The 25,666-nt window shown below is 42.3% G+C and overlaps 1 protein-coding gene across 2 annotated transcripts in view; it reads right to left on the reverse strand.

The window, feature by feature from the left end:
* Positions 1-13,187: 13,187 nt before the first annotated feature.
* Cdc14a (cell division cycle 14A) overlaps positions 13,188-25,666 on the reverse strand; it is a 170,207-nt gene continuing 157,728 nt past the window's right edge. For both annotated transcript variants that reach the window (XR_008216438.1, XM_052730935.1), the window contains exon 16: positions 13,188-15,333. Coding sequence is in view for 1 of the 2 variants with exons in the window: in XM_052730935.1 (XP_052586895.1) it covers positions 15,304-15,333 (30 nt within the window). In the remaining variant the exon portion in view is untranslated. The remainder of the gene's footprint in view (positions 15,334-25,666) is intronic.

Here is a 25,666-nt window from a genome sequence, read left to right on the forward strand (position 1 = left end):
ATACATAAATGCACACACTCACACAAAAATGTATTGATCCCTGTTGTGTTCTGGGCAGCGAAAGTGTAAAGATAATTAAGATCCATTCCTGGCCCTCAGTGAGATCAGTCTACAGTGGCAGGCATACAGATAAGGATAAACTATTGTAAGACAAAGTACTAAAGGTTATAATGAAACCATGAATAACTGGGCATGGGACCAGCCACAGGAAAAAGAATCTCATTGTGTCTAAGGTCAGGAAATCCTTTGTATAGAACAGATGAAAAAGCTGAACTGAATTCTGAGGGTTGAGCACTTAGAACTCGAGGCTTGGCCACAGTTGCACTGACCCTGCAGTTAAGAGCTCATCTAACATAAACAAAAACCCCTCTAGTTTAATTTTGTGAAGTGAATTCCTATGTCCATGTGTCTCCCACAAAACCTCCATATTTCTTGAGCCAAGAGATTCAGAGTCAGGAAAAGGTAAGCATTTCCTTAACAGCCAGCCAGAGGATCGCCCATATATAAAAACCATCCCCACTTGGATATTGTTATGACTTGAATATGAAATGCCCACCCCATGCCCTGGCCATGGGATCATGTGTCTGATCACATGATCCCTAGCTGATACCAGTATTTGAGGAGGGAGGAAAGAGTTTATTTCATCTTGTAGTGTATAGTCCATCATTGAGGGAAGCCAAGGTGAGAACTGGAGGCAGAAAGCAGAAAGGAATGCTGCTTACTGGCTTGCTTCCCCTGGTTTGCTCACCTACCTTTCTCATACAGCCCAGGCCTACCTTCCCAGGGGTGACACGGCCAACAGGGGACTGGGCCTTTCCACATCAACCAGCAGTCAAGAAGACGGCCATAGGCTGATCTGATAAAGACAGTTCCTCAACTGAGTTCTCCCTTTCCAGGTAACTCTAGTTTCTGTCAAGACTAGACTGGCCAATATAAGGAGGTTTTGGACACTTTGGTACCTGAGTCTTCTCTGAAGCACAGGTCTTGGAGTTTATAGCCTGCCCTCATTCGGGCCTTCTCTGTCTCCTAGTCCCTAAAATGTAATCCAGCAGCTGTCACATGCTTCAGCCACTACCAGGTTGTCTACCTGTGTATTCCAAAGCACCAGAGTGCCCCCACTGTTTCCTGGGTGCCGAGATTCCCTTTTTACATGGTAAGCTAGTTGACAGCGAAGCTCTCCTTTCCATCGGAGTGCCTGACTAAAGATTCACGCCTAGGGCCCTAAGGGGGGTGTCTATATAACCACAACTTCAACCTCAATTATCTTCTCAAGAAAGAAACTAGTATTAGGTTCACACAGAACAGTGTTGTTATTATTTTTCTAAAACACTTTAAGGTTTCATGTAACCACCTTCTGCGGCTTATGCTGCCAGATTATTTTTAAGCAGAATTTTTGCTGGAAACATTCCCCATTACAGAACCAGATGTTGACTTTCTGAAGGACCAGGGTGATTTCCCAAAACTGAAGTTCACAGTCCTCCACAATACAAGGCAGTGATGGCCTGGAGTACTTTGGGAAACAAAAGGGCTTATGGCAGCAGTAACAAACTATTCATTTCCAATTTCTTTCCTTCCCTTCTTTAGCCAAGCCACCTAACAACCTCACGAAGTTCAACACTAGGACTGGCTAAAAATGCATTGTCTTTCCTCAGATCTTGCTCTCTCAGATATTATGCTACCAAAAATCATATTGGCCTGGAACCTCTTTAGACTATAGACTTTCCAGTGGAATCAAGTCCTTAGTTGTTTTGGTTGTCTGTTTGGACAAGACTTAGCTGTCGTTCATCTGCATATAAGCTCTCACCTCCACAAGAAAGCCTGAGGTAAAGCTTTTAGGAGTTGAGCATTTATAGACTCCTGAGCTGGCCTGTTCTTCTCTGAACTCTTTCAGATGGGGGCATATGAAACCATGTCCTAAGGACCCTTCTTTCTCCTGTCCCATTTTAGAGGATTGCAATCGTCAATCAGCAACATCAGCTTATAGGATGTGAGAGTGAACCACAAAGCAATGCTTTTCAAATACAACTGACCACCCCACAACAAACGCGCACCAACCAGGCTACCTTTGGAAACTTCAGGAGAAATCTTCAGTTTGCAAAACTTGGGTTGAGGGGGTGCTATAGACATCCCATGAGTACAGGAGCAAGGGTGTGATAAACATCTCATAACCTACAAGACACCTCTCCCACAGTAAGGAATTATCCATCCCAAAATGTCGGCAGGACCAGGGTTAAACCATTTACTAGAGGTTAAGAGGTCAAAGCCAAATCCAGAGTCTGTTACTATCCAAGTAACTTTGAACAAGTTGTTTTACCTTTACAAAGGAAAATATAGACATCAGACATCACCTGCACCAGACCTGGATGGGCCTGGTAGAGGGATGGGGCTTAAAATGATTAGATTTATGCATACACTTAGGCAAAGGAGTCAGAATTTATCATCAGTGTATTTGCGATAGTTTGTGAATAGTTATACTATATTTAGATGTTATTGTGACATGGTTATTGTTTTGGTTTGGAAATTAATCACAACATAAAGAGATATAATTCTGTGTCATGTTGACAAGGGGTGGACTTGTGATGGCATTCTTGGTTGTCATCTTGACTGCATTTGGAACTGAAACCCCAAATGGAGTTCTGGCTGAAGTCTGACTCACAGTAGGTCCAATGTGTCCCCAAACTCATCCTGTGGTTATTTCCTCAGTCCCAAAATGCATAATTGGAATAGATATACTGAGAAGTTGGACTGAATGCATTTTTGCATTATTATATGGCTACAAGCCTATGGGAGCCATGGAATGGAATGTGGTGCTTTTTAGGAAAATGGTCCCACTAGGCTCATAGGGAGTGGCAGTATTTGAAAAGACTAGGACATGTGGCCTTTTTGGAGTTGGTGTGGACTTGGAGGAAACGTGTGACTGGGAGTGAACTTTTAAGTTTCAAATGCTCAAGCCATGCCCAGTTTCTCTCTCTCTCTCTCTCTCTCTCTCTCTCTCTCTCTCTCTCTCTCTCTCTCTCTCTCTCTCTCTCCTCTTTCTGCTGCCTGTTGATCCAGATGTAGAACTCTCAGTAACCACTCCAGCGTTGTGTCTACCTGTTGCCACCATGCTTCCTGCCATGACAATTGTGGTCTAAATCTCTGAATCTGTAAACCAGCCCCAATTAAATGTTTTTAATTCATAGGAGTTGCTGTGGTCATCATGTCTCTTTACAGCAATAGAACATTGACTGAGACAGAAGCTAATGAAAGCATTTTAAAAGAATGATGAATGACCCTAAATTTATATACAAAAAATGTGCAGTTTTTCATTTTTCTAGAGAGAAGCTTACAGTTTTTATTGGCCTCTCAAAAGAATTTACAAATTCAAGAAAAATGTTTAGGTGCCATTGATATTGTTCCCAAATTGTTGTGCTCCTCAGAAACTCAGGTGTTGAAATCCTAGCCCACGAGGTGATGGCATTAAGAGATGGAATGTCTGGGGAGATGTAATAGTACTTTTTCATTGGGACCACTTGCCCGCAAATAATGACACAGAGATTAATTATGAAAGCTGGGCCTTAATTATGCTTGTTCCAAACTAGTTCTAATAACTTAAATTCACCTATATTTTTTAATCTACGTTCTTTTACAAGGCTCATTACCTCATCTCCATATTGCCCATTCTGCTTCCTCGATGTCTGGCTGGTGACTCTGCCCTTCTTCCTCCCAGAATTCTCTCTCTGCCCAGAAGTCCCACCTATACTCTCCTACCTTACTACACCAATCACAGCAATACAGCTTCACATAGTGTAGAAATATCCCACAACAGGAAGATGATATGACATTAGAGGGCAGAACCTCACAAGTGCTTCAGTGCCCATACAGCAAGAGATCTCAGATAAAAAGAACTTGCATCATTAGGAACCAGGAAGTAGCTCCTTACCAGACACTGACTTTGCTGGGGACTTCATCTTGAGCCGCTCAGCCTCCAGAGCTGTATGGAATAAATGTCTGTCATCTATACATTCCCGCCACTATGGTATGTTGCTCTAGTAGCCTCAATAGACTCATACCTGTGGTGATATTGTGATTGCATCTTATTAAAAAGGAAGTGGAAACTTAAACACAATGTCCTTTACCAAAGTCACAGGGACAATAATGGAGTTGTCTCACAGTCTAGTAGCTCTTTTGAAAGGGGCTACAGTCAGAAGCTCGTTCTTCTGAAGGAAGTGCAACTCCCTGTTGTAATCTTATCAATTTAGGAAACTCTGCATTTGCCTGCTCTGAATTAATTCAGTGAGTTGTGGTTTCCAAATCTCTAGTACCAGGCCCACCTAGATCTGCTCCCAATCCCCTGGCTAGGAGCCAGAGTCTGCATTCCAACCAGCTCTGGAATAAAACAAGAACCAGACGATTCTTCTCCACTCAGCTATTTGAGAACCACTGAAGCAGAGGATATTTAGACTGAGCTTGTTAGTTTTGAGTGTGGATTTGTAAAGAAGCCAAAGCATTTCTTTTCTGAACTACATCTTCAGCTTTTCCAGGAAAACCAACTTGAGTTAAAATTGCTTTGGCTTGGTTTTTGTCCAAAAGTGGACTTTTTTCCAGTAAAAGGTTGAATATAAGTTTTTAAAAATCCACTTGAATTTTTTCTGATAGAAATAGGGGTTAGTTGGAGAAGGCATTTTTCAAGCACTAGGAAGTGTTTCAGGTGATTGAAGAGATCAAATTAGTTTGAAAGAAAGAGCTGTTCAATGTGTGTGTGTGTGTGTGTGTGTGTGTGTGTGTGTGTGTGTGTTTGTGTGTGTGGTGTGTGTGTGGTGTGTGTGGTGTGTGTGGGGGGGGTGTGTAGTGTGTGTGTGTGGTATATGTGTAGTGTATGTATGTGTGTGTGATATGTATGCTCTACGTGTGTGATGTGTGTGGTCTATGTGTGTGTGGTCTATGTGTGTGTGGTGGGTGTATAGTGTGTGTGTGTGGTGTGGTGTCTTACTGTGTATGGTGTGTATGTGTAGTATGTATGTATGGTGTGTGTACATGCATGTGTGGTGTGGTGTATGTGTGTGTGACTGTGTGGTGTGTGTGGTATGCATGTATGGTGTGCATGTGTGGTGTGTGTGTGTATATGGCATGTGTGGTGTGTGTGCATGTGTGTGTGGTGTGCATGTATGGTGTGCATGTGTGGTGTGTGTGTGTATATGGCATGTGTGATGTGTGTGGTGTGTGTGTACATGTGTGTGTTGTGTTCTCTGCCACATAATACAGGCAAACAGCTGTCAGATATACAAGCAGGGTGTACCATGGAGTTCACGAGTTATGGTCATCATCTCCTTTCTGCTTCTTACTACACCCCTCTGGAGGCCACTTAAACCGCACGCCTCAAACCAGTCTTCTGCGCTCACCGTCTGGTGGATGTCAAGTAACCCCGACCATGTCGCCTCACTCCATCCTATGCGGCCCACCCCTACAGCGCTGGCATTCAGACTCATCTCTGGATGGAAGTTGCTCCAGAGATTTACAAATTTGAGGATGGGGCATAAAACACTGCAATATTTTATGCATGTGTTTATCGCTTCTCTGCCACGTGTGCTGTTGTCCGCAGCCGCCCGGCAGCACCTATCCTGCAATATACTGCGTAGACCCTCGCGTCCTCTTCTAACAACTCTCCGTATGCATTTGTTTTGTGAACTAAAATCTCTGTTGACCTGAAAGTATTTATCATCTGATTTCAAACAAGATCCTCTGTTCTGTGAGTCCAGTTCTAGCCCCACCAGCCCCACTGTCGCACTCCAAGGACGGTTCGGAAGCCCAGGGGTGAATGTGAGCCATTCGGGCCGAGAGTCAGGCCGGTGCCTTTCCGGGTGACTGAACGTTGAGTGGCAGATATGGCCTCTGTCAGCAGCCGTGTTTCCCACTGGGGAGCTAATGAAGTGTTGCTGTGAGTATGGACCTTCTGGTTCTGGCCATGCCGGAGGGTAAGCCAGGCACTTACCAGCTGTTGCGCTCAATGAGGCTTTTGGTGCCTAAAGCTAGAATTCTCTAATAAATTGGGAGCGGGAGGAAGAAGACGGCTGAAGAGGTGGCTCAGCAGTTAAGAGCATGTACTACTCTTCCAGAGGAACTGAGTTCAAGTCTCAGAACCGACATCAAGTGTGGTTGACTTATTGTGCACCCCAATAAACTTATCTGGGGGTCAGAGAACAGAACAGCCATAATATTAAACATACAGGATAGGCAGTGGTAGCACACACCTTTAATCCCAGGAAGTGATGGCAGAAAGCAGAAAGGTATATAAGGTGTGAAAACCAGGAACTAGAGCTGGTTAAGCTTTTAGGCTTTTGAGCAGCAGTTCAGCTGAGATTCATTCTGGATGAGGACTCAGAGGCTTCCAGTCTGAGGAAACGGGATCAGCTGAGGAATTGGCAAGGTGAGGTGGCTGTGGCTTGTTCCTCTTCTCTGATCTTCCAGTGGTCACCCCAATACCAGGCCCTGGGTTTGTTTTTGTTAATAAGACCTGTTAAGATTCCTGCTATAATCAAGTGGCTCACAACCACCTGTAACTCCTGCTCGAGGGGATCTGATACCTCTAGCCTCTGTGGGTACTCTGCTCATATGTAGAGACATACTCATACACATAACCAAAAATAACAATTTTTAAAAAGATGAGTAGATGACTTACCTAAGTAAAACCAAATGTGGCTCCTCTAAAAACAAAACAAAATAAAACCAAGTCGTGATAAAATGACTCCTAATGACATTCTGTTATACTATAGGGCAGTGCCTTGCCCGGTCACGATTGACGATTGGAGAAGCTTCCTGCTGCAGCAGATGGGAATAAAGACAGAGACCCACAGGCAGACATTATACAGAGAGTGAGAGACCTTCGAATACTCAGCCCCTGTGGGGTGTCTCCATCAAGCCCCTCCCCTCAGGGCTCAGAGACTGAGGCAGCATGCGCCTGGTCTACATCAGGTCCTCTGCGAACTATTAGGGCTTCCAGCTTAGTGTTTTTTAGGGCCTCCTCCAGAGTGTGTGAATGAGTGGGTCTCTGATTCTTAGGGCTTCTCTTGGGTTCTCTTTCTTCTGTTGCTTTGTTTTGCCCAATTCCAATGTGTTGTTTTTTTTGTTTTATCTTACATTTTATTATTAAATATATTTTATTATGTTAAAAAAAGATTTGTATGTAAATGGTCTTCACAGGTTCACATGTTTGAATACCGGATCCCCCGCTGGCAGCCCTGGTCTGAGAGGTTCTGAAGTTTTTAGGACTTGAGGTCTAACTAGAGGAAACGCATCCGAGAAGTTCAGGCCATCAGGTCTCTAGCCCAGCACCTCTTCCTGTCCCATCTCTGATGTGGGCAAGCAGCCTTCTGCTCCCGCTCCTCCCGTTGCCTCCAACCACTCCTGGCCCCTCTCCGCCATGCCCTCCCTTCAGGATGAACCACACCCACAAACCATAAACAAAATCAGTTCTCCTCTAAGTGGCTTTGTCAGACATTTGAGCTCAGTGATGAAAAGATGAAGAGATACATAGGTTAAAATACGAAAGGAAATGGCTTCAAACGTAAAAACACTTTGTAAAGACTTGGTTGAAACATTTAAATAGAGCCTGTAGAGATGGCTCAGCACTGAAGAGTACTTGTTGCTCTTCCAGAGGACCCAGGCGTGATTCCCAGTACCCACATGGTGACTCTCAACCCTCTATACCTCCAGTTCCAGGGGATCTGAGACCCTCTTCTGGCCTCAGTGGTTACCAGGCACGCATGTGATGCACAGACAAATACATGCAGGCAAAACGCTCATACACATGAGATAAAATAAAAATTAAAATATAAAAAAATAAACTTTAAACATTTTTAAAAGTTTTAAGACAGTGAGCAACTGGGATACCCGTGCAAAAAGAAGTTGCAAGTGCCCACAGACCTTCCACTCAGCCTGCTCTCGGGTGGTCTCCTCTGCACTCACTGGTCCTGTGAGTCAGAGTCCCAAGCAGAACAAGTCCTCGGATAACGAACCTGCCTCTGAGTGAGATGTTGTCAGTTCCAGACTCCCCTTGTGGGATGGGTGCACTGTGGACTTGGCCAAGCTGAGAAGCCTGGGAGTACTTTTAACAATAGAATCACTGTGAGCCAGCCAGCACACACATTCAGTGCTATAGCTCTGTAACTAACCTACACACTCTTTTAACTTGGATTTTTATTAGTTTAAGTATATCCTTTTAGAAAGTTCCGTGTGGCCTGTTTTGGTAATCATTAGTTTTGCCTTCAATATTTTTAAATTGTACTATTTTAAAACTACATTAATATATTTTTTTGGTTATTTAACAACTAAATGAAATAGATGTGAGCAAAATCTTCAGTTCACACACATACACACACACACACCCCTTTTCTCCCTCTGTTTGCATGGACTGAATAACTGCTGTTCCACTGAGCCACATCGCCAAAGATAATTCTTAAAACCAAAGATTTGGATGAGTTTTCCCTACACTATTTTGGCCTGAAATGAGTAGAATATGGAGATACTAAGCAGTAGTTTGTTGGGTTTTGTGTGGGTGTGTATGTGTGTACAATAGAAAGTGAAAGAAACCATTACCACTTCAGATTTATGAATTTAAAAAATATAAACTCAAGCTCTAACACAGTGGTTCTTAACCTGTGGGTAGCCACCCCTCAAGGGTCATAACAACCCGTTACAGTGATCACCTATCAGATATCCTACATATCAGATATTTACATTACAACTCCTAACGGCAGCAAAATTACAATTGTGAAGTATCAGTTGTACAGTTGGGGGTCACCACAACATGAGGAACTGTATTAAAAGGTCGCAGCATTAGGGAGGTTGAGAACCTCTACTCTAACACATCTGGAGCACTAGAGTCAACAAAGCTAGGTCACAAGTCTTCATTGCCCTAAAGAAGTCTAGGACAGAGGATTGGCGTCAACTTCCTGAGGAACTACACACTCATTTCAATATGCTTTAGTTCCTACAGATTTCCTAGGCTATGGTACAGGATGCGCATTCAAGTGTTAAAATAGCCATCCCTACAAAGACCTACTGACAAGGTTGGGCTGGGCTTCTGCTTGAGAACTCCAAAGGTAAGTTGTGCAAAACTTCCCATTCTAGCTTTTACAATAGCAGCTCATCTCTGGAGTGGGGGGGGGGAGGGGGCACAGAAAGATTTTAAGAGCCAGAATATGAGGAAGTCTGCTGTGAAAGTCTCTCCTAGAAACAGCTGCATAAGCAGGACGATGGCTACGTCAATAGACACATTAACGTGGAAGGTGAAATGTTTGCAGGGTCCCGCCCCTAGACATAGAACTACAGGCAGCTTATGACGGCTTCTCGAAGGAGAATTCGCCTCTCCCAGGAATGAGCTTCCTTATTAGTTGTCCAGTGCAGAGTAATCAGCCTTGAAACCATATACATACACCACCAACAAAAACAGACTCAGTGATTGTATTTACATATATTTGTGCACATATATACAGACATACCCGGATATGTAACAATAATATTAAAGGAAAAATAGGCTATCAGCTTGAGAGTGGGGACATATATAAGAGGGGTTCCAGGAAAGGTAGCAGGGAGTAAAGGGGGGAAGCTGATAGAATTCAATTTTAATTAAAATATAAATAAATAAATAAATAAAACTCTCTGCAATGGTAAAAGTGGTTTTCTGGGCCTGGTCTATGCAACCGACTGGGCTTGAATTCTTGCTCTCCTTCCAAGAGCCTGGAATCCTGCTGCTGCTGGGCAGGGTGAACAGCACACAGCAGCCATGACACTCTTGGTTCCTCAGTCTCTGATGGGTTTCCTAGTCGGCAGCACACTGCTCATTACCCGGGGATTGTGTTCTGGCCTATATTAGATGACTCCTTGAAAACTGTATCTGAGGCCTGAGATGTCAGCCTTAGGTCTTCTCCGTTCTCCACTTACTCTGTATTCTTGGGTTTCCTGAGCCAAAGAAACTGGGGGGGGGGGGGGTCTTGGGGCTCCCCAGTACACAGAGTTTCCCTGGTCTAAGATCCTGACTTAGCAGTTGACTTTTTTCTCTCCTGCAGACCATGTGGGTGAACTTTTCCTCTTTTGTTTTACCTTAAAATTAGCAATCCTAACAACCTGTCACTTAACCAGGAATCCTTAATTAAGAATGATTTTCCCAGCAGATTTGACTTTAAAATAGATCAAGCTATCCAGAAGTCTCCATTTGTCATCTTAGTTGACTAAGGTTGTGCTCAGCAGTTCCAGTTCTTGTCATGACACAACATTGTCCCTCATTTGGCCTTTGGAAAGAGACTCCCCTGCACCCCAAGCAAGGATTCCTGGTGACACAAGGCTCTCAGGCCCTGATTCTCCCGCCAATGTGTCTCCTAACAAGGCACGTCTGTTTCTTCAGTGTTACTGTGAGACTCCATCCTGGTCATGGAAGGCACACGGTCTCAATGTGACATGAACCCCTAGCTAGACCAAAATTAGCATGAAAAGCTCAAGATTAGGTGCCCAAGACTGGTATGAAGGAAGAAAGAGGAAGAGAATTACATCTTTCCTCAGGTCAGGAAAGGGTAGGTCTGTCTAACCCAGCTAGCCGCATAGACGATGTACCTGTTACAGCTGCCTCAGAATTCAACAGGCAAAAGTCAACAGGATCATAGCTTCCAGAACTGAGGGAAAACTAGTAAAGTTATAGTAAAGTTACAGTGTACCTTTTAGAGGCCAAGTAGGTGGTAGACAGGTAAAGAGCAGACAGACAGATAGATAGATAGATAGATAGATAGATAGATAGATAGATAGATAGATAGATAGATAGATAATGAAAGAAAGAGAGAGAGAGAAGGAGGGAGGGAGAGAGGGAGAGAGGAAGGAAGGAAGGAAGGAAGGAAGGAAGGAAGGAAGGAAGGGAGGGAGGGAGGGAGGAAGGAAGGAAGGAAGGAAGGAAGGAAGGAAGGAAGGAGATAGTCATACTATAATGGTCTCTGGTTTTGATTTTTTTCAATTTTTTTATTCTATAATTATTTTGGGGATCTAGATTTTGAAATTGACCATCTAACTTAAGAAAAAAAATTCTTAAAATTTTTGAGCACAGTAAACCTCAGTAAGAGTTCTGGAGTGGACCAAAGGTGTGTTTTCAACTTGTTTAGACTAGGACAGGATGACAGACATCTTGCCATAGCTCACTCTTAAGTCCTAGTATCAGCTGCTTGGGAACTGGCGTCCAGCCCCAGCATTCTCTCCTGCGTGCACCTGCTGAAGCCCCGCCCTAGATCCTTTAGAAGAGGAGGAATACAAAGACACATGCTTGCTGGATAATCTCCATTCTCCTCAGTTCCGGAGGTTTAGCATACATGCTTCAAGCTGTAGTTATTACTAGGTTTTACTTGCTTCGGGGTTTGTAGCCATTTTTACAGTTATTAACAGGTCTCTGTCCCCATCTAGCTAACTGCTAAAACATGTTTTGGTCAACTTGTTTAAAACTCAAGGAGAAATAGCTAATGGTAATGTCACCTGCCTTGATATTAGTGATATGTAAGCTGAAACAAAGCATGGGTGTGAAAATGTCCCTCCAAAAGATACGTATTTTGCATTAAATACCATTCTACTTGCCAAAAGAAAAAAAAAGTTTTAAATTCTCTGGAAAAGCTATTTTTCTCCTTCTTGATCTGATTATCATAATTCAATCCATAGAGGAGGACCCAGGTGGGAATACATTAACATTTCAATTCAGTTCAAAATAACTTAATACATTATTTTCCACTTTGCCTGGTATGTCGTGGTTGCTGCCCTCTATATTCAATCCCTTTGTAAATAAAGTAGTTCAATCTTATGAAATTCTTTCTGTAATTATAATTACTCCTATTTAATCTTCAGGAAAGACACCCAGTGACCAAATTCTTGCTTTACTATGCACCAGGAAGAGGACTACAAGGCCCTTGTAGCACTAGGGAGCTCAGTCGGATTCATGAACCAACTGACTCATAGAGAAACATTTCACATAGAGATGGCTGAACATGTGACCAAAGAAAGTATGCACATAAGAACAGTCTTCAATATATCATGTGCCGGAAGGTGGCAGCACACACCTTTAGTCCCAGCACTCGGGAGGCAGAGGCAGGCAGATCTCTGAGTTGAGGCCAGCCTGAACTGTAGAGTGAGTTCAAGGATAGCCAGGGCTACATAAAGAAAACCTGTCTTGAAAAGAAAAAGGAATGTGTGTGTGTGTGTGTGTGTGTGTGTGTGTGTGTGTGTGTGTGTGTGTGTGTGTGTTTTCTTGGTAAATCTATATTCCTGCTATATTTGAGTCATGGATTAAAAACATAAATAACTGGTCAGCCTTTCGAGATGTGTTTTAAGACTGACAAATCATTCTGCATTCAAGGATAACAATGCCACATAAATGCAATAACCAGTGGGTAAAGAGTTTGTTGAGGTGAACTAGGTCCATTCATTTTAACCTCCTTTTCCACAGTAATTCAGGCTGTACCAACGATTTTTCTGTTCTTTGAAACAGGTCCATGGATTCATTTTTTAAAAAATCTATAAGAGGCCATCCCCTGATAACCTTTGACCTCAGCTGTTTCGTTCCGTGTGAGAATGAGCTAACTGTAAATTCCCAACTCTAGACATAAGCTGGGGTTGTAGTGCAGTTAAAGAGTTTGCCTAGCATGAAATCTGGGGCTCTATCTCCAGCACTAGGAAGAGGAAAAAACAAAAACAACAACAACAACAATAAAAAAAGACATAAAACCCCCTTCCCATCCACAGAAAAGGGTTTCCCTGTGCTTTCTGGAAAAGGGCAGGATGGGGTTACCATAATAGCTCATCTGACTTAGTTCTGTAATTTTTCCTCTAAGAAAAATGTTCATTCTTCTTCAAAAGGAACTAACGTCCAGCATGCTGGGCAAGCATCATCTATAAATGCAAATGACATAGCAGGACCATAGCCTTGGGTCCTTAATGGTATTTTATTCACAGAAAGGAAACTCAGAGCCATAAAGAGAGAGAAGAGAAACCCAGTATTCACTGATGTTTGTGAGACTCGAAGTACAAAGTTGCTCTGAGCGTGTGGCCTTGTGCATAAGGAGCAGCATAAGGAGATCAATACAAGATCAGCTGAAAATCAAAAATTCTGAGCTCCAGGAAGCCAAAGACAGCCAACCACATGGAGTCACCAACAACTCAAAATCCAAATGACAAATGTCCAGGAGTAAATTGCATAAAACTTTTATTTATTAGCAGTGTATTCTTCTACACTTCAAAATAGAACAAAATATCTTCTGGAAGATAGACTATTCATAACAAAATACATGGCAAACAATTTTTATTATAAGTGGAGAATCTCTCTGCTATATAATCTCTATATTATATACATCCCCTTCTTGGTGTGCCTTATGCATGTACACGTGTATAAATAAGCTTAAGACATACACATGTAGATACATAGGACGTACATACACACAGAATTGTGGAAAATTTACAGTAGTCAACTTTACAATCATTTTAGTAGCTGCACTCATTAGTGTTCATAGAACAACTAAAAATGATAATATGGTTCTCTTCCCCCACATCTCAAATGTTGCCTCGGTTACTTTTCAATGATAATTTGAAAGAAATAGTATTCTCTCTATATACAATGAACCAACTTTTTAGAATAATAACTCATAGTAAAATATTTTACTTTTCAACTTTAGAAAAGATATACAATTTAATTCCTCTTTATGTTTTCTAAACACACATAATTCAACTTTCCATCAGGTGAGTGCAATTATTTGGTACTGCAGTTATGGGAAATTATACTAACACACCTGAGTCAAACATTCATTCCAATGCCTTTTCAAAAGTGTAAAACGTGAACAAGGTGTCTTACTGAAGCATATATACTAGTCTGAAGATACCGCCTCCTAATAAATACATTATAAATAACTCAACAGTTGGAATAAAGCACTTTGCATGAATCAATTTAACTAGCCTTTGCCCATTCTCAAGCAGCCTGGAAGAGAATCGGTACCTAAGACTCTCTTATCTCATATGGACAAGAAGCCAATTGGCTGCTGGAAACATATACAGAATCACACTTACATGAAAGGGCTGAACATACCCTTGAGGGCCCTTTCTCTCTGACATCAGTTCTAGACAGACCCGTGTGTACATCTGGGGGAGGTGCTCCATTAAAATATCTCCTTTAGTGTACAGATCTACTTAGCAGCATTTTCTTCGGCTTATTCCTTCATTGCTTTGAAAATGACATCAGACCATGCATGCTTACAAGGCAATGACCACCTCGTACCCAAAGCAGAATGTTCTGAGTTATTAACTCTTTTGAAGTGCTGTTTTTTGTTTGTTTGTTTTTTGGTCTTTAACAGCATTATTGACCATTTACTGAGAGTGTTCTTACAAACCGTCGACATGATTCTTAAAATCCGTATCCTTCCTTTGCCTATTTACAAGAAGGTATAAGCAAAATAGATGGTTTAAGGCATTTTTTTTTAAAGCACTCATGAGAGGAGGAAAGAAATAAAAGCATTTGGAATGTTCTGTCATTTCACAGAGGAAAAAAAAGTCATGCTTTCAGGAGAGACAGCGATTTCTGATACTAAAGAGATGCTAAAGTTTTTTCTTTTTTTTTAAGCCTCCTACTCAAAAGGTTCAAGCAGAGAAACAAAGGGAAGGTTTTTTTCCTAAATAAACCCTCTCAACATCCCCACTCTTGGTCGAGATGAATTTGGATGAACTCCAGTTCAGGCAGACTTCAGCAGAGGATGCTCTGATCTATTGGACTCATGGGGGAGCACCAAAAATCACTTTCTAGACATGTGCTCCCTCACTTTCACTTAATAAGGAAGAATTATTTACTCTTTGTAGACAAAACCATACTAAAGCTAAACAAATTTAAAATACAAATTTTTGGTAGCAAACAGCAGGAAAGTCTAAATCAAAATATAGTCTAGCTTTTACATAATCTGATGTACTTATAAAATTATCAAAATAGTCTTTTATAAAGTTCATGATACATATATAATGTAACACTGTACATGTAAATGCAGTAACAAATGCATTACCGAAACACATTAAAAATAACCTTTTAAAATACCAAATTCAACATTAAAACTGTCTTTACAGGTGTGGACACCTCCATAAACAGCATTACAGTGCATTGTAGTAGTCGTTAGCCAGTGCTCTGGTCTCAAGTCTCTCAACGGTGCTATGTCTAACACTCTTTAAGGTAAGAAGACAGAGACATCCTCCGGGCAAGCAGCCGTTCCCCTCCACACTGCACGTCCCGATGTCTCAGAATGGAACCGCCTTCACTGGTGTGGCAAGGCCTTAGTAATGAACATATTCAGACTGAAGGGACTGTGTAAGGAGAGACATAAGCCGAGGTTAAATTCCATCACACATAAAGCTGCAAAAACGTCATACAGCCTCCGCCTTCAACACAAGGCAGTTCAGGTCTGTTATATAAAAGACACATGAAATGAACCAAGGAAGCAAAGGGGAAGGGAGAGAACGCTTTTACAAAGAAAGCAAGACACTGGGTTAGGTAAAGTGATTGTTAGAAAATCTTTTCATTTCAAAAGACTTAATAATGTTTAATTGTGACTACAACCAAGTAATAATTGAAAGTAAAGGTATGCCATCAATTTGATTCTTGAGCCTTAGAGTAGAAATATTGACTCCTACTCAAAAGTATTAAATGATAGTTATAACTAATTGAGAGCTGTTAGAACAAACTTTGGATTTTTTTTAACTTAATACACATAAGTGGCATGTAAACGTTTATCAAACAGAATTAGCGGCCACTTAAATACAGTCCTTACAAATGCTTGAGTTTAATAAAACCTTATAAATCTTTTCCATTACGGGAACAGAAAGTACAAACTAGTTCTGGACTCTGATCTGAGGACTCAAAGGCACGGAGAGCACAAGGGTCCTGTAACGACTTCACAGCAGGTAAGCGCCGGTGACAATACACATCCTTGCACATCGACTTGGACACCGATAGAAGAGGAGCGTGAGGGGCGTGCATCAGAGTGCCAGGACAGCAGACACAAACCCCGAGAGGAGCGAAAGCAGCGGGAAGCTCAGCAGAGCTGTTTTTGAGCAGCACATAGTGGTTAGCTACACAGAGGATCCAGACAATTCTAAGCATTAACAGCCCTTTTTGTGGTTCCCCTCCTCAAATACCCAGAACGACAACGATGACTTGGTGGTTCTCCACAAGACACTTTCTTTTCTCACAATAATTTTTCAAAATGATCTGCAGCGTTTTGTTAACAGGATGTATTTTATCAATAGATCACACTGATTTCAAGACTGGTCCAGTTTGGTGATGACATAGCTATTAGTCTCTCTCTGTCTCTCTCTGTCTCTCTCTGTCTCTCTCTGTCTCTGTCTCTCTGTCTCTCTCTCTCTCTCTGTCTCTCTCTCTCTCTGTCTCTCTCTCTCTGTCTCTCTCTCTCTCTCTCTCTCTCTCTCTCTCTCTCTCACACACACACACACACACACACACACACACACACAGTCACTTACTTTCCAAAGAACTTAGGAAAACACAAAACCAACTGTTCAGCTTCCAAGTCCCAGGAAACTTTACTCTGTATCAATAGCCATTTACTAAACATTTTTAACCCAAGTTAGCAGTTACGGTCCTTATTCACAAAAGGCAAAACCCACTGTCATAACACAGGAAATAAAGGTGGGAATATTTACTTAGTTAGATAGCAATGTGCACAGTGTAAAATTGACATTGTGTACTGTAGCAAAGGACAGGAGGAAGAGAAAAAGGGGCGGTTCTCTGGGCTAAAAGAGGCTCAATGGTCAAGAAAAAGGAAAAAGGGAAAAGGGTTTTCTCAGGTTAACTTCCTTGATCTGGATACAGTTTATAGCCAAGCTTCAAAAGAGCGGGGAGATGATAAGAACTACGCACCAGAATGTAAGTAGAGGGAATGTCCTGTGGGGCAGGCTAATGCTATCAAACCTGCGTGTTTTCAGATTGTGGGACAGCAGCTGCTGTATTAGTAATCACTGCCCTAGCCGCTTTCCCCGGCGTCTCCTGAAGTCTGGAAATGAGTCAGAGGCACAGCCAGTGAAGTGTCTCCCTGGCAGCAAGGTCACCCCACACCTGCACATTACAGACACTGTGCCTGTTCTGGGATGTTCAACTTGTGCTTTTGCTCCAATTAGAAAAGTTGCAAATGGCCGGGCGGCGGTGGTACACACCTTTAATCCCAGCACTTGGGAGGCAGAAGCAGGCGGATCTCTGTGAGTTCGAGGCCAGCCTGGTCTACAGAGCGAGATCCAGGACAGGCGCAAAGCTACACAGAGAAACCCTGTCTCGAAAAACCAAAAAAAGAAAGAAAGAAAGAAAAGAAAAGTTGCAAATGCTCTCACTAACAGAAACTAGAAACTCCTTACACAGCTTGCAAATTCACAGCACAGTTGTGTCTGCAAGCATCTCTTCGGGCCTCAGGGCTTCGTCAGTCGCCAATCAGTGCAGAATACAGCAAAGAGCAGTCAGGTGACTAAGACTTCCCTTAGACAGCAGTGTATGCCGTGAACCCAGGTGTGTGTTCATAGTTTTAATTTCCTAACTCCCTGATCTGGAAAACGGAACTGGTTTAGAATCCCTCAGGTTTCTGTTGCTCACACGAGGTATGTATTCACTGGTCTCCCGACTAAAGCTTTTGCTTTTTGCCTTGCAAAGTCCACAAACCCTGCGATTTGGTCCAGCTTCAAATACAGTCTGCACAGTCCCTTCTGCCTCGTGTTTTCCACACCCAGCTTGCTCTCTCACAGTGCTGAAATGGCTCTGCACATCTTTGCAAACAAATTTGGCCAAAGCAGGCCCTTTTGTCCTGCCAGGTCACTTGTTTGACAAACAATTATAGATGTATCAGGCAGCGTGGGATGAAAATGCAATACTAAGGTTCGAGGAACAAATCATACCCCATGGTTTCTTTCTTCATAGGGCACAAGGAAAGTTATAAAATAAAATAAAATAAAATAAAATATCAGTAAAAATGTGTTTAGCATATTATTGCAACTTCAGTATTTTGTAAGAAATTAACTTCCTTTTATTCTCAATGTAAAAATAAAACTCTTGAATGAAAAAGATTAAAGGGGAAAGAGAAACACCAGCGTCTACAAGATCTGCTGACTTCAAGAAACCACAACTAACACTTTCAAGGCCTTTTATCTGGGGGAGGGACAGTGTAGGGTGACAGAAACAATGGATTCCAAAGCACTGCATGCCTGCAGAATGAGCTTAGGTTCATGGGCCTGTGCTCAGCTGGGAAGACCTTGAAGAAAAGCGTCCTGTACGCTACATGTGGTATCTCAGCACAGACGATGCATGCCCACGCCTCCTTAGCTGACAGGTTAACTGGATGCACACCATAAGGAATCATGACTTCAGGCTTCTTGCACAGACACCGACAGGACTCCCAACTGTACAGAATGTCTTCTAACTGTCTATATGTCACAGAAGTACAACCCAAACTCCAAAGGCTTCGAACTCTAAAATGAGCAGACATAAACAAACACTGAACAGTGACCTCATATGATGGGTACAGTCAACACACAGGCACAAACAACAAACGACAACAAAAGTGCACTACACTACACTACACTACAGCCACAGAATGTATAGCAAACATAATCCGGTTATATCTAGACCCCATTCCGTGTGTGTATATGTGTGTGTGTGTGTGTGTGTGTGTGTGTGTGTGTGTGTATACATATGTATGTAAATAAAATTCAAAATCATTTCAGATGAGTGGTGTTCAACCAGTACTAATGTAACAAAGATAGCAACCAAGTTACTAGATTTTTAATTTTTATAATAAAAATGTGCTTTGTATTTGAAAAACACTATCATTGCTACCATTAACTTTATTAAACCAGATGAAATAGAAACTATTTGGAGTTCTTAATAAATGAGATACATTACTTGCAGGTCATCTATTCTGAGAGACTGAATACTTTTCTGGGTGTCGGACACAGTTTAGATATCTTTTATGAATCTACTCATTACATCCTTCCCATTTCACAGACGAGGAAATTGGGGCACATAGCAGTGAAGTTATTTGCCCCAGATCACTCACTAGTCTGAAGCCTGGAAGCCCAGCAAACATTTATCCTGTCATCACTACCTACCCCGTGTAATGGGCTCTTCCACCCCGATGAGAAGCAAGTTACATAAATTACAAACAGATACCATATGTGTTACATCAAAGGAGATAGTATAGTTTAAAGTTATGTTTCCTCAGAACTGAGTAAAAACAAATCATTCTAAGAACATTCACATGGCCAGATGTGGTGGCCCACACCTTTAATCTCAGCATTAGGGAGGCAGAGGTAGAAGAATCTCGATGAACTAGAGGTCAGCCTGGTCTACGCAGTGAGCTCCAGATCAGCCAGGGCTACACAGAGAGACCCTGTGTCAAAGGCAAATCTACACTTTGAGTATTCTGGGTAAATAATGTTTTAATCCTGCTTGGACAGCATTTTGGGTTTTTTCCCCCCACATATTTATGCCAGTATTTCTAAAATAAATAAAGACCATGATGAAAATAATGGGGATGATCATGAGACTTGAAAGGTAAAAATCATTTTATGTTCACAAGCGTTCACATAACTGACATATTTAATCTGGAGTTCACTTGGTCAGTAAGTTCCATGGGGCTCTCAGACTAGATCACGTCCGTTATGAATGCATGGCACTTCACTGTTCTAGGATGGATACCATAAAATAATGCAGCAATATTAGACCTGGGAAACAAGGGTGAAATTAATTGCTTGGCATTTTCAGTGTTCTATGTGAAAATACAAACACATTCAAATAGAAAACACATTCAAAGTGTTCTGTGTCAAAATACGAGCTCCCACCCAGAAGCCCCATTCCCTGAAACGTTTGACGTAAAACAAAGTGCTAGGTAAAGAGATCAAGACTGCTTGTTCTGATCGGGAAACTCACTACCAATCTGTTTTGGCAGATGTACACATTAACTTTAAAGTTTTCGCTCTCCTGGGGGTGTTTCTTTCTTTCTTTTTTTTTTTCTTTTTTTTGTTTTTTTGTTTTTTTGGTTTTTAGAGACAGGGTTTCTCTGTGTAGCTTTGCGCCTTTCCTGGAACTCACTTGGTAGTCCAGGCTGGCCTCGAACTCACAGAGATCTGCCTGGCTCTGCCTCCCGAGTGCTGGGATTAGAGGCATGCGCCACCACCGCCCGGCCGGGTGTTTCTTTCTTAAGCCGCCCAGCTACTCAGTCGTGGCAGAAAATTGTCTCCTGATTATAGATATACTTGCAGTACAGACGGTTAGTAAATACAACCGTAAGCTGGCTGTCAAGAAGCAACAAAGAAGAAGAGATGACGGAAGGTTAGCATCTTGACAGCAGATGGGTAAGGACCTGTCTGCTGTTCCGATGGTTTCTAAAACAGCTCTCCGGATGAGCCCCTCAGGGAGTCAGAGCCGTTTCTGGAACCCTGTGCAGTCTTTTGCTGCACTGAATTTCTATTTCTCTATTTCCCTGAATCTCTTAAGAAAGAAAAATGTGGTCTCTTTGTTATCCTCAGTGTGAATTCCAACTCTAGAGGCAAAAATGAAACAAAAAAAATAGTTTAACATTTTAGGTAATTAAGAAAACTATGTATTTGGTAATGGGGGGGTTATTTCTACTCTAGCATCTGAAGTGTTGAAGAACAAGTGAACACTGGGGGAATTCTAATCTACAGCTGCCCTCATGTTCCTCCCTACGTCCTTCTCATGTCTCTATAATCACTTGCGCCTTTCTTTTTAACTGCTTAAGAATTAACACACAAAACATGCACACCGATACATATGTCCTCAAATGTGGTTTCTCAACACTTTCAAGAGCTCCTTTCCAGCGACATAATGCAAACTTTTCAGGGATGGTGGATGAAACACCGCTGGAGAAGGCTTTATGGTCACCACGTCAACACAAAAATCCCAAACGGCTGTGATAAAATCGGCCTTGAAAGGTAAGGTATATACATTTTCCTCCTGCCCTTTATGTATTCCAAAAGCCCCACGGTGTAACAAGACAATTCTGGTTAATTAAAACATGATGTAAAATATTCTTTTACCTTCCTACATGGCTTTTAATAGAGCCTTTTTCTGGGGGAATTTAATATAGGCTTTTCAACAATCACAAAGAGCTCATTGTCAGATGACGAGTTGTTGACACCTGCTTGACTCCGTCAACTATGACATGAGTGTTTTCAGTTCATTCGAACCCCAAAACTACACGGATGCAAGCTCGCTTTAAATTTATTCTCTGCTTTAGCAAAGCCACGCTCCTTCAAAACACTGACAACTTCCAGATTATTGTACACTAACGTTACAACTTGCCTTTCTTTTGACTAGCATTTCACACACGAGCAAGGCTAACAGGGGTATGGGGCCTTCTGGGCTCGTGTGCCCTAACATGAGCACAGATACAGCATCATCCAGCCTTTAGTTCAATGCTGCCATTAGGCACTCTCCACACTGTGGAGCTGCAGGAAACAACGATGCACTGAGCAGCTCAAAAGCCAGCAGAGGAGAGAAAATAGTGGATATGTGACTGTGTGAGTGACAGGTGTGTGAACTGCTGTATGGGAATTGGGAAGCCAAAAGGCTTTCTTCCTGGATGGGTCACAGAGGTGTCATCGAAAGAACCTGTTTCAGCAGGCCAGGAAACATAAAACCAGTCACAGAAAGGAAAAAAAACACCGAGTGAATGCCATGTGCTCAGCTTCAGGCTCAAGCAGGGCATGGATATAAGGATGCCAAGACACCAAGAGCAGCTGCTTTAAAGGATGCAGAAAACAAGGCACAGGGCTGATGGGGAAGAGTCTGGAGTGGCAAGCCAAGAGATCAAGACTTGTTCCTGTAGATGGAGCAGAACCCCTGAACAATGCCAAATAAATACAGCTGCAACTCGGTCTTAGAGACTAATATGGACAACAGCATGTGAGACATTAAAGGCGAGAAATGTCTGTGACAGGGAGAAAATACAGAGGGGCTATTTAATAGTCCATGAAGACCAACTCTCGCAGCAGACGTAAGAATGGAAGAATTCTGAAAAGCAGGCACTTCATGAGGAGGCCTGAGGGGACCTAGAGGCAGCTGTGGCAGACTCAAAGACTTCCTAAGCGATGTGCTATCTGTGCAAGGATGCATAGCCCATGTGAATGCCTTCTGTATATGAGAGGGGGCTGTAATAAAAATAGGCCTCATATATAGAAAAAGAGTCAAGGAATGGGGAGTGCGAGAGAATTTCAAAATTTTTGAAAGAAAGAAATGACCTACTCAATATGTAAAATTATAAAAAAAATATATATCATAAATAAGCCTACAACAAATAGGTAAACATATCCCAAAGCTAGATGCGACATATCCAAAAGTTAGATGTCATGTTTCCTACCTGATATGCCTGTCTCACCTCAATTTTACCAATCAATCCTACGTCCATGATCTAGGTGTAGGGATGTGGGATGCAGGGATCCAGGGATGTGGGATGCAGGGATCCAGGGCCCACAGCCACGAGATAAGCGACTCTATGCAAGAGAGGAGTGACGTGGACAAAATGATCAAAATAGGATGGCTTCAGAAAAGTCTGACTGCTACAGTCAAGTGTGGCCAAGGAGAGCTGCACCGGGGAGTCTGGAAGGCAGAGGAAAGGAGGAAGGTTGAGTAGGTTGGGAATACAGCACAGAGGAAACGGCAGGTAGGTGGAGCCGGAGGTGTCCAAGGCGGTGAGGAACTGCCTGACAGCATTGGCAGATTAATGCTCACAAGCAGAATGCAATGATCTTTAAAAGTTGATTGGACAAATTCCAAAAGGCCCCCAAATGGGGAGCTGCAGACTTAATGTCAAGATAGACCAGCAAGCTCTGCTCCAAACGAACCCCTCCATGGACAAATTAAATATTTGTAAAATATAAAGAAGAAAGCCAAACCACTACAGGGCGCAAAGCAAGATCAACATCTCTGTGACCTGGAAACAAACCAAGCCTCAGTGGTGAGCCACTGACTACAGAGTTGGGGACAAACAGAGGTGGCCAGCTGTTCCGTTCTCAAGGACACAGGGGCCAAAATCCCCAGGCGTGAAGCCAAGGGTGGCTCAGGCTCTCCCAGCTGTGAAAGAAGGCTGGGAGAACCCAGGGCCACTGTCCTCAGGCCAGGGCTTATTCAGAGCTACATCCATGCCTGAGAAGAAAGCCTGAGCCTAGCTCACCAAGGCAAGAGCCTGGGTCATTCAGACCAGTTTCTAGACTGAAAGACCCCAAGAATAAACAGAACTCAGAAGAAAGGAAATGGTCAAGGCAGCAGATATGCTTGTCACCCTGATAGAACCACTGTATGCCAGAACATCACATTGGATGCCATAAATGGGCATGATTATTATATAAACTTTAAAAAATGAAATGAAACTGCAAAAAAAGAAAGGAAACTCATTAGATGAAGGAGAAGCAAGCCGACAGAAAAAACAAAACAAAACAAAACAAAACAACCTCCCATCTGGGGCTGGGAAGACGCCTCAATGAGCAATGTGCTTGTCATGTTAACATCAGATCTGAACTCAGATCCTCAGTGCCCATACTGAAGCTGAGCACCATGGTACACACCCGTTACCCAAGGACTGGGGAGACAGAGACAGGATGAGCCCTGGAGCTTATAGAACACTCGGTCTTGTCAGTCAGGGAGGGTCTCAGTAAGAGGCCCTGTCTCAAAAAATAAGGTGGAGAATGATAAAGACAGCAAACATCAACCTCTGGTACACACACACACACACACACACACACACACACACACACACAGAGCCTCGAATTCAGTGTGAACCTGCCAACTGCCAACTGCATCTAAGACAATGTCTCCCAGGCAGAAATGCAAAGCATCAGGGAGAGTTTTGAGCATCTGAGACCCTCAAGGAACAGATCATAGAACAAGAAGCCATGCAACTCAAACAGGGAGGTCCAAATTCAGACAGGTGGCCGTAACCATCAAGGAATCAGAGATGCTAGGTAAGAAAGATGAGACCACTGGAATCATTGCACGGTACTCCATAAATAGACATACACTCGAGAGCACATACTGTAAAGACAACTAGTACCTGGAAAACAAAGGGGGGATTCAATCACAGTATCAGTTAGAACTCAGGATTAAAAATATAAAACAGGTCAGAAATATTGAGGACGATGTAGCAGGAATCTTAGAAGGTCTTATTAATAAAATCAAACCTGAGGCCAGTTATTGCAGTGAATGCTGGAAGATCAGAGAAGCAGAACAAGCCACAGCTACCTCACCTTGCCAATTCTTTCTTTCTTTCTTTCTTTCTTTCTTTCTTTCTTTCTTTCTTTCTTTCTTTCTTTCTTTCTTTCTTTCTTTCTTTCTTTTTTTAACAAAACCTTTACAGACTCCAGCATGACTACCCTGAACTCACTTTCCTCCTGTATTAGGGGCTTTCAGCTGGTAGGCAGCTGCACGCTGGATGGGAGGTTTTACCTGTTTCTCTCCAATGTTCAGGGAGGAAGTAAAGGGGAGGCAGAAAAGTAGCATCTGAAAAATGAACAGTTGAGAGTCTTCCAAGACAGAACACAAGAGACCAAACAGCAAAGACTGGCCTGAGTCTACGCCTAGAGGTGTTATGGAGACTAAGAAATTTCGAGGCAAAAGAAAAGTCTTCTTGCAATACAACCAATCCTACAAGACTCTCAAAGAGTCTTAAATTGGAGAGTGGGTATTTTAAGTGGGGGTTGGCAGTGGGAACTCCGTGACAGAAGGACTAGAAATGAGGGCTGAGGATGAATGGAGCTAGGAGATGCCTGTACGGAATTATCTATTGAGTAAGGGCTTCCTGGGCTACAGAGCAAGCTCAGAGCAGCCCAGACAACTTAGTGAGACCTGCTCCCAAAAATATCAAGCAAAAAAGTGCTGAGGATATAACTAACTCGGTTATATATGTGAGGATAGAACTTGCCTAGCATGTGACAGGTTCTAGAACAATCCTCAGTACCACAAGGCAGAAAAGAGAGAGAAAGAAGATGAAAAAAATGAGTGAGTAAATTTAAGTTTAATAATAAAGGCAATTAAGATAATATAAACCACCTCAATGCCGTACTTTTTGTTAAAATCAACTTTGCCACTTACTTTCAATTTTGTATTTGCAAAGTGCTTTCAAATGGAGGGACGAAAATAGCTGATGGGCTTTACAGAGAAAGTCAATGTCAACCCATTGTTTAGCACTGGAGACTTAAATTACAGCAGGGTACATCTGCAAACACTGCACAATTAGCTATATGCAAATCTAAAGGCTCCTCGCTGACCTTGAAACAATGGATATTGTTTTCAATCATATGTAAAATGCCCAGGTCTCTTGGGAGAGGACAAAAGAACAGCAGTGTTGAGCAAATGCCAAAGAGATGACTCAATGCTGGCACCAAGTTCATGTTCTTACTATTACTAGTGTCTCGGTATCTCTCCACTGAAAGAAAATGCATCCAATCCAAAGCAAGTTCAGAACAAAGACGAGGGGTGAAAAAAATAACCACAGCCATTTAAAGACGATAGAAGTTTAGAAATCTAGAATCATCTCCACTATTAAATACGCTAACATTCAATTAAACACATGTGAATTCAAAATGTTTAATGAATTTCACCTTTGGTTTGTCGTTTATTATTTTA

This window comes from Peromyscus californicus, unplaced genomic scaffold, assembly GCF_007827085.1.
Source record: "Peromyscus californicus insignis strain IS unplaced genomic scaffold, ASM782708v3 Scaffold_9__1_contigs__length_137607984, whole genome shotgun sequence".
Taxonomy (NCBI): Eukaryota; Metazoa; Chordata; class Mammalia; order Rodentia; family Cricetidae; genus Peromyscus; species Peromyscus californicus.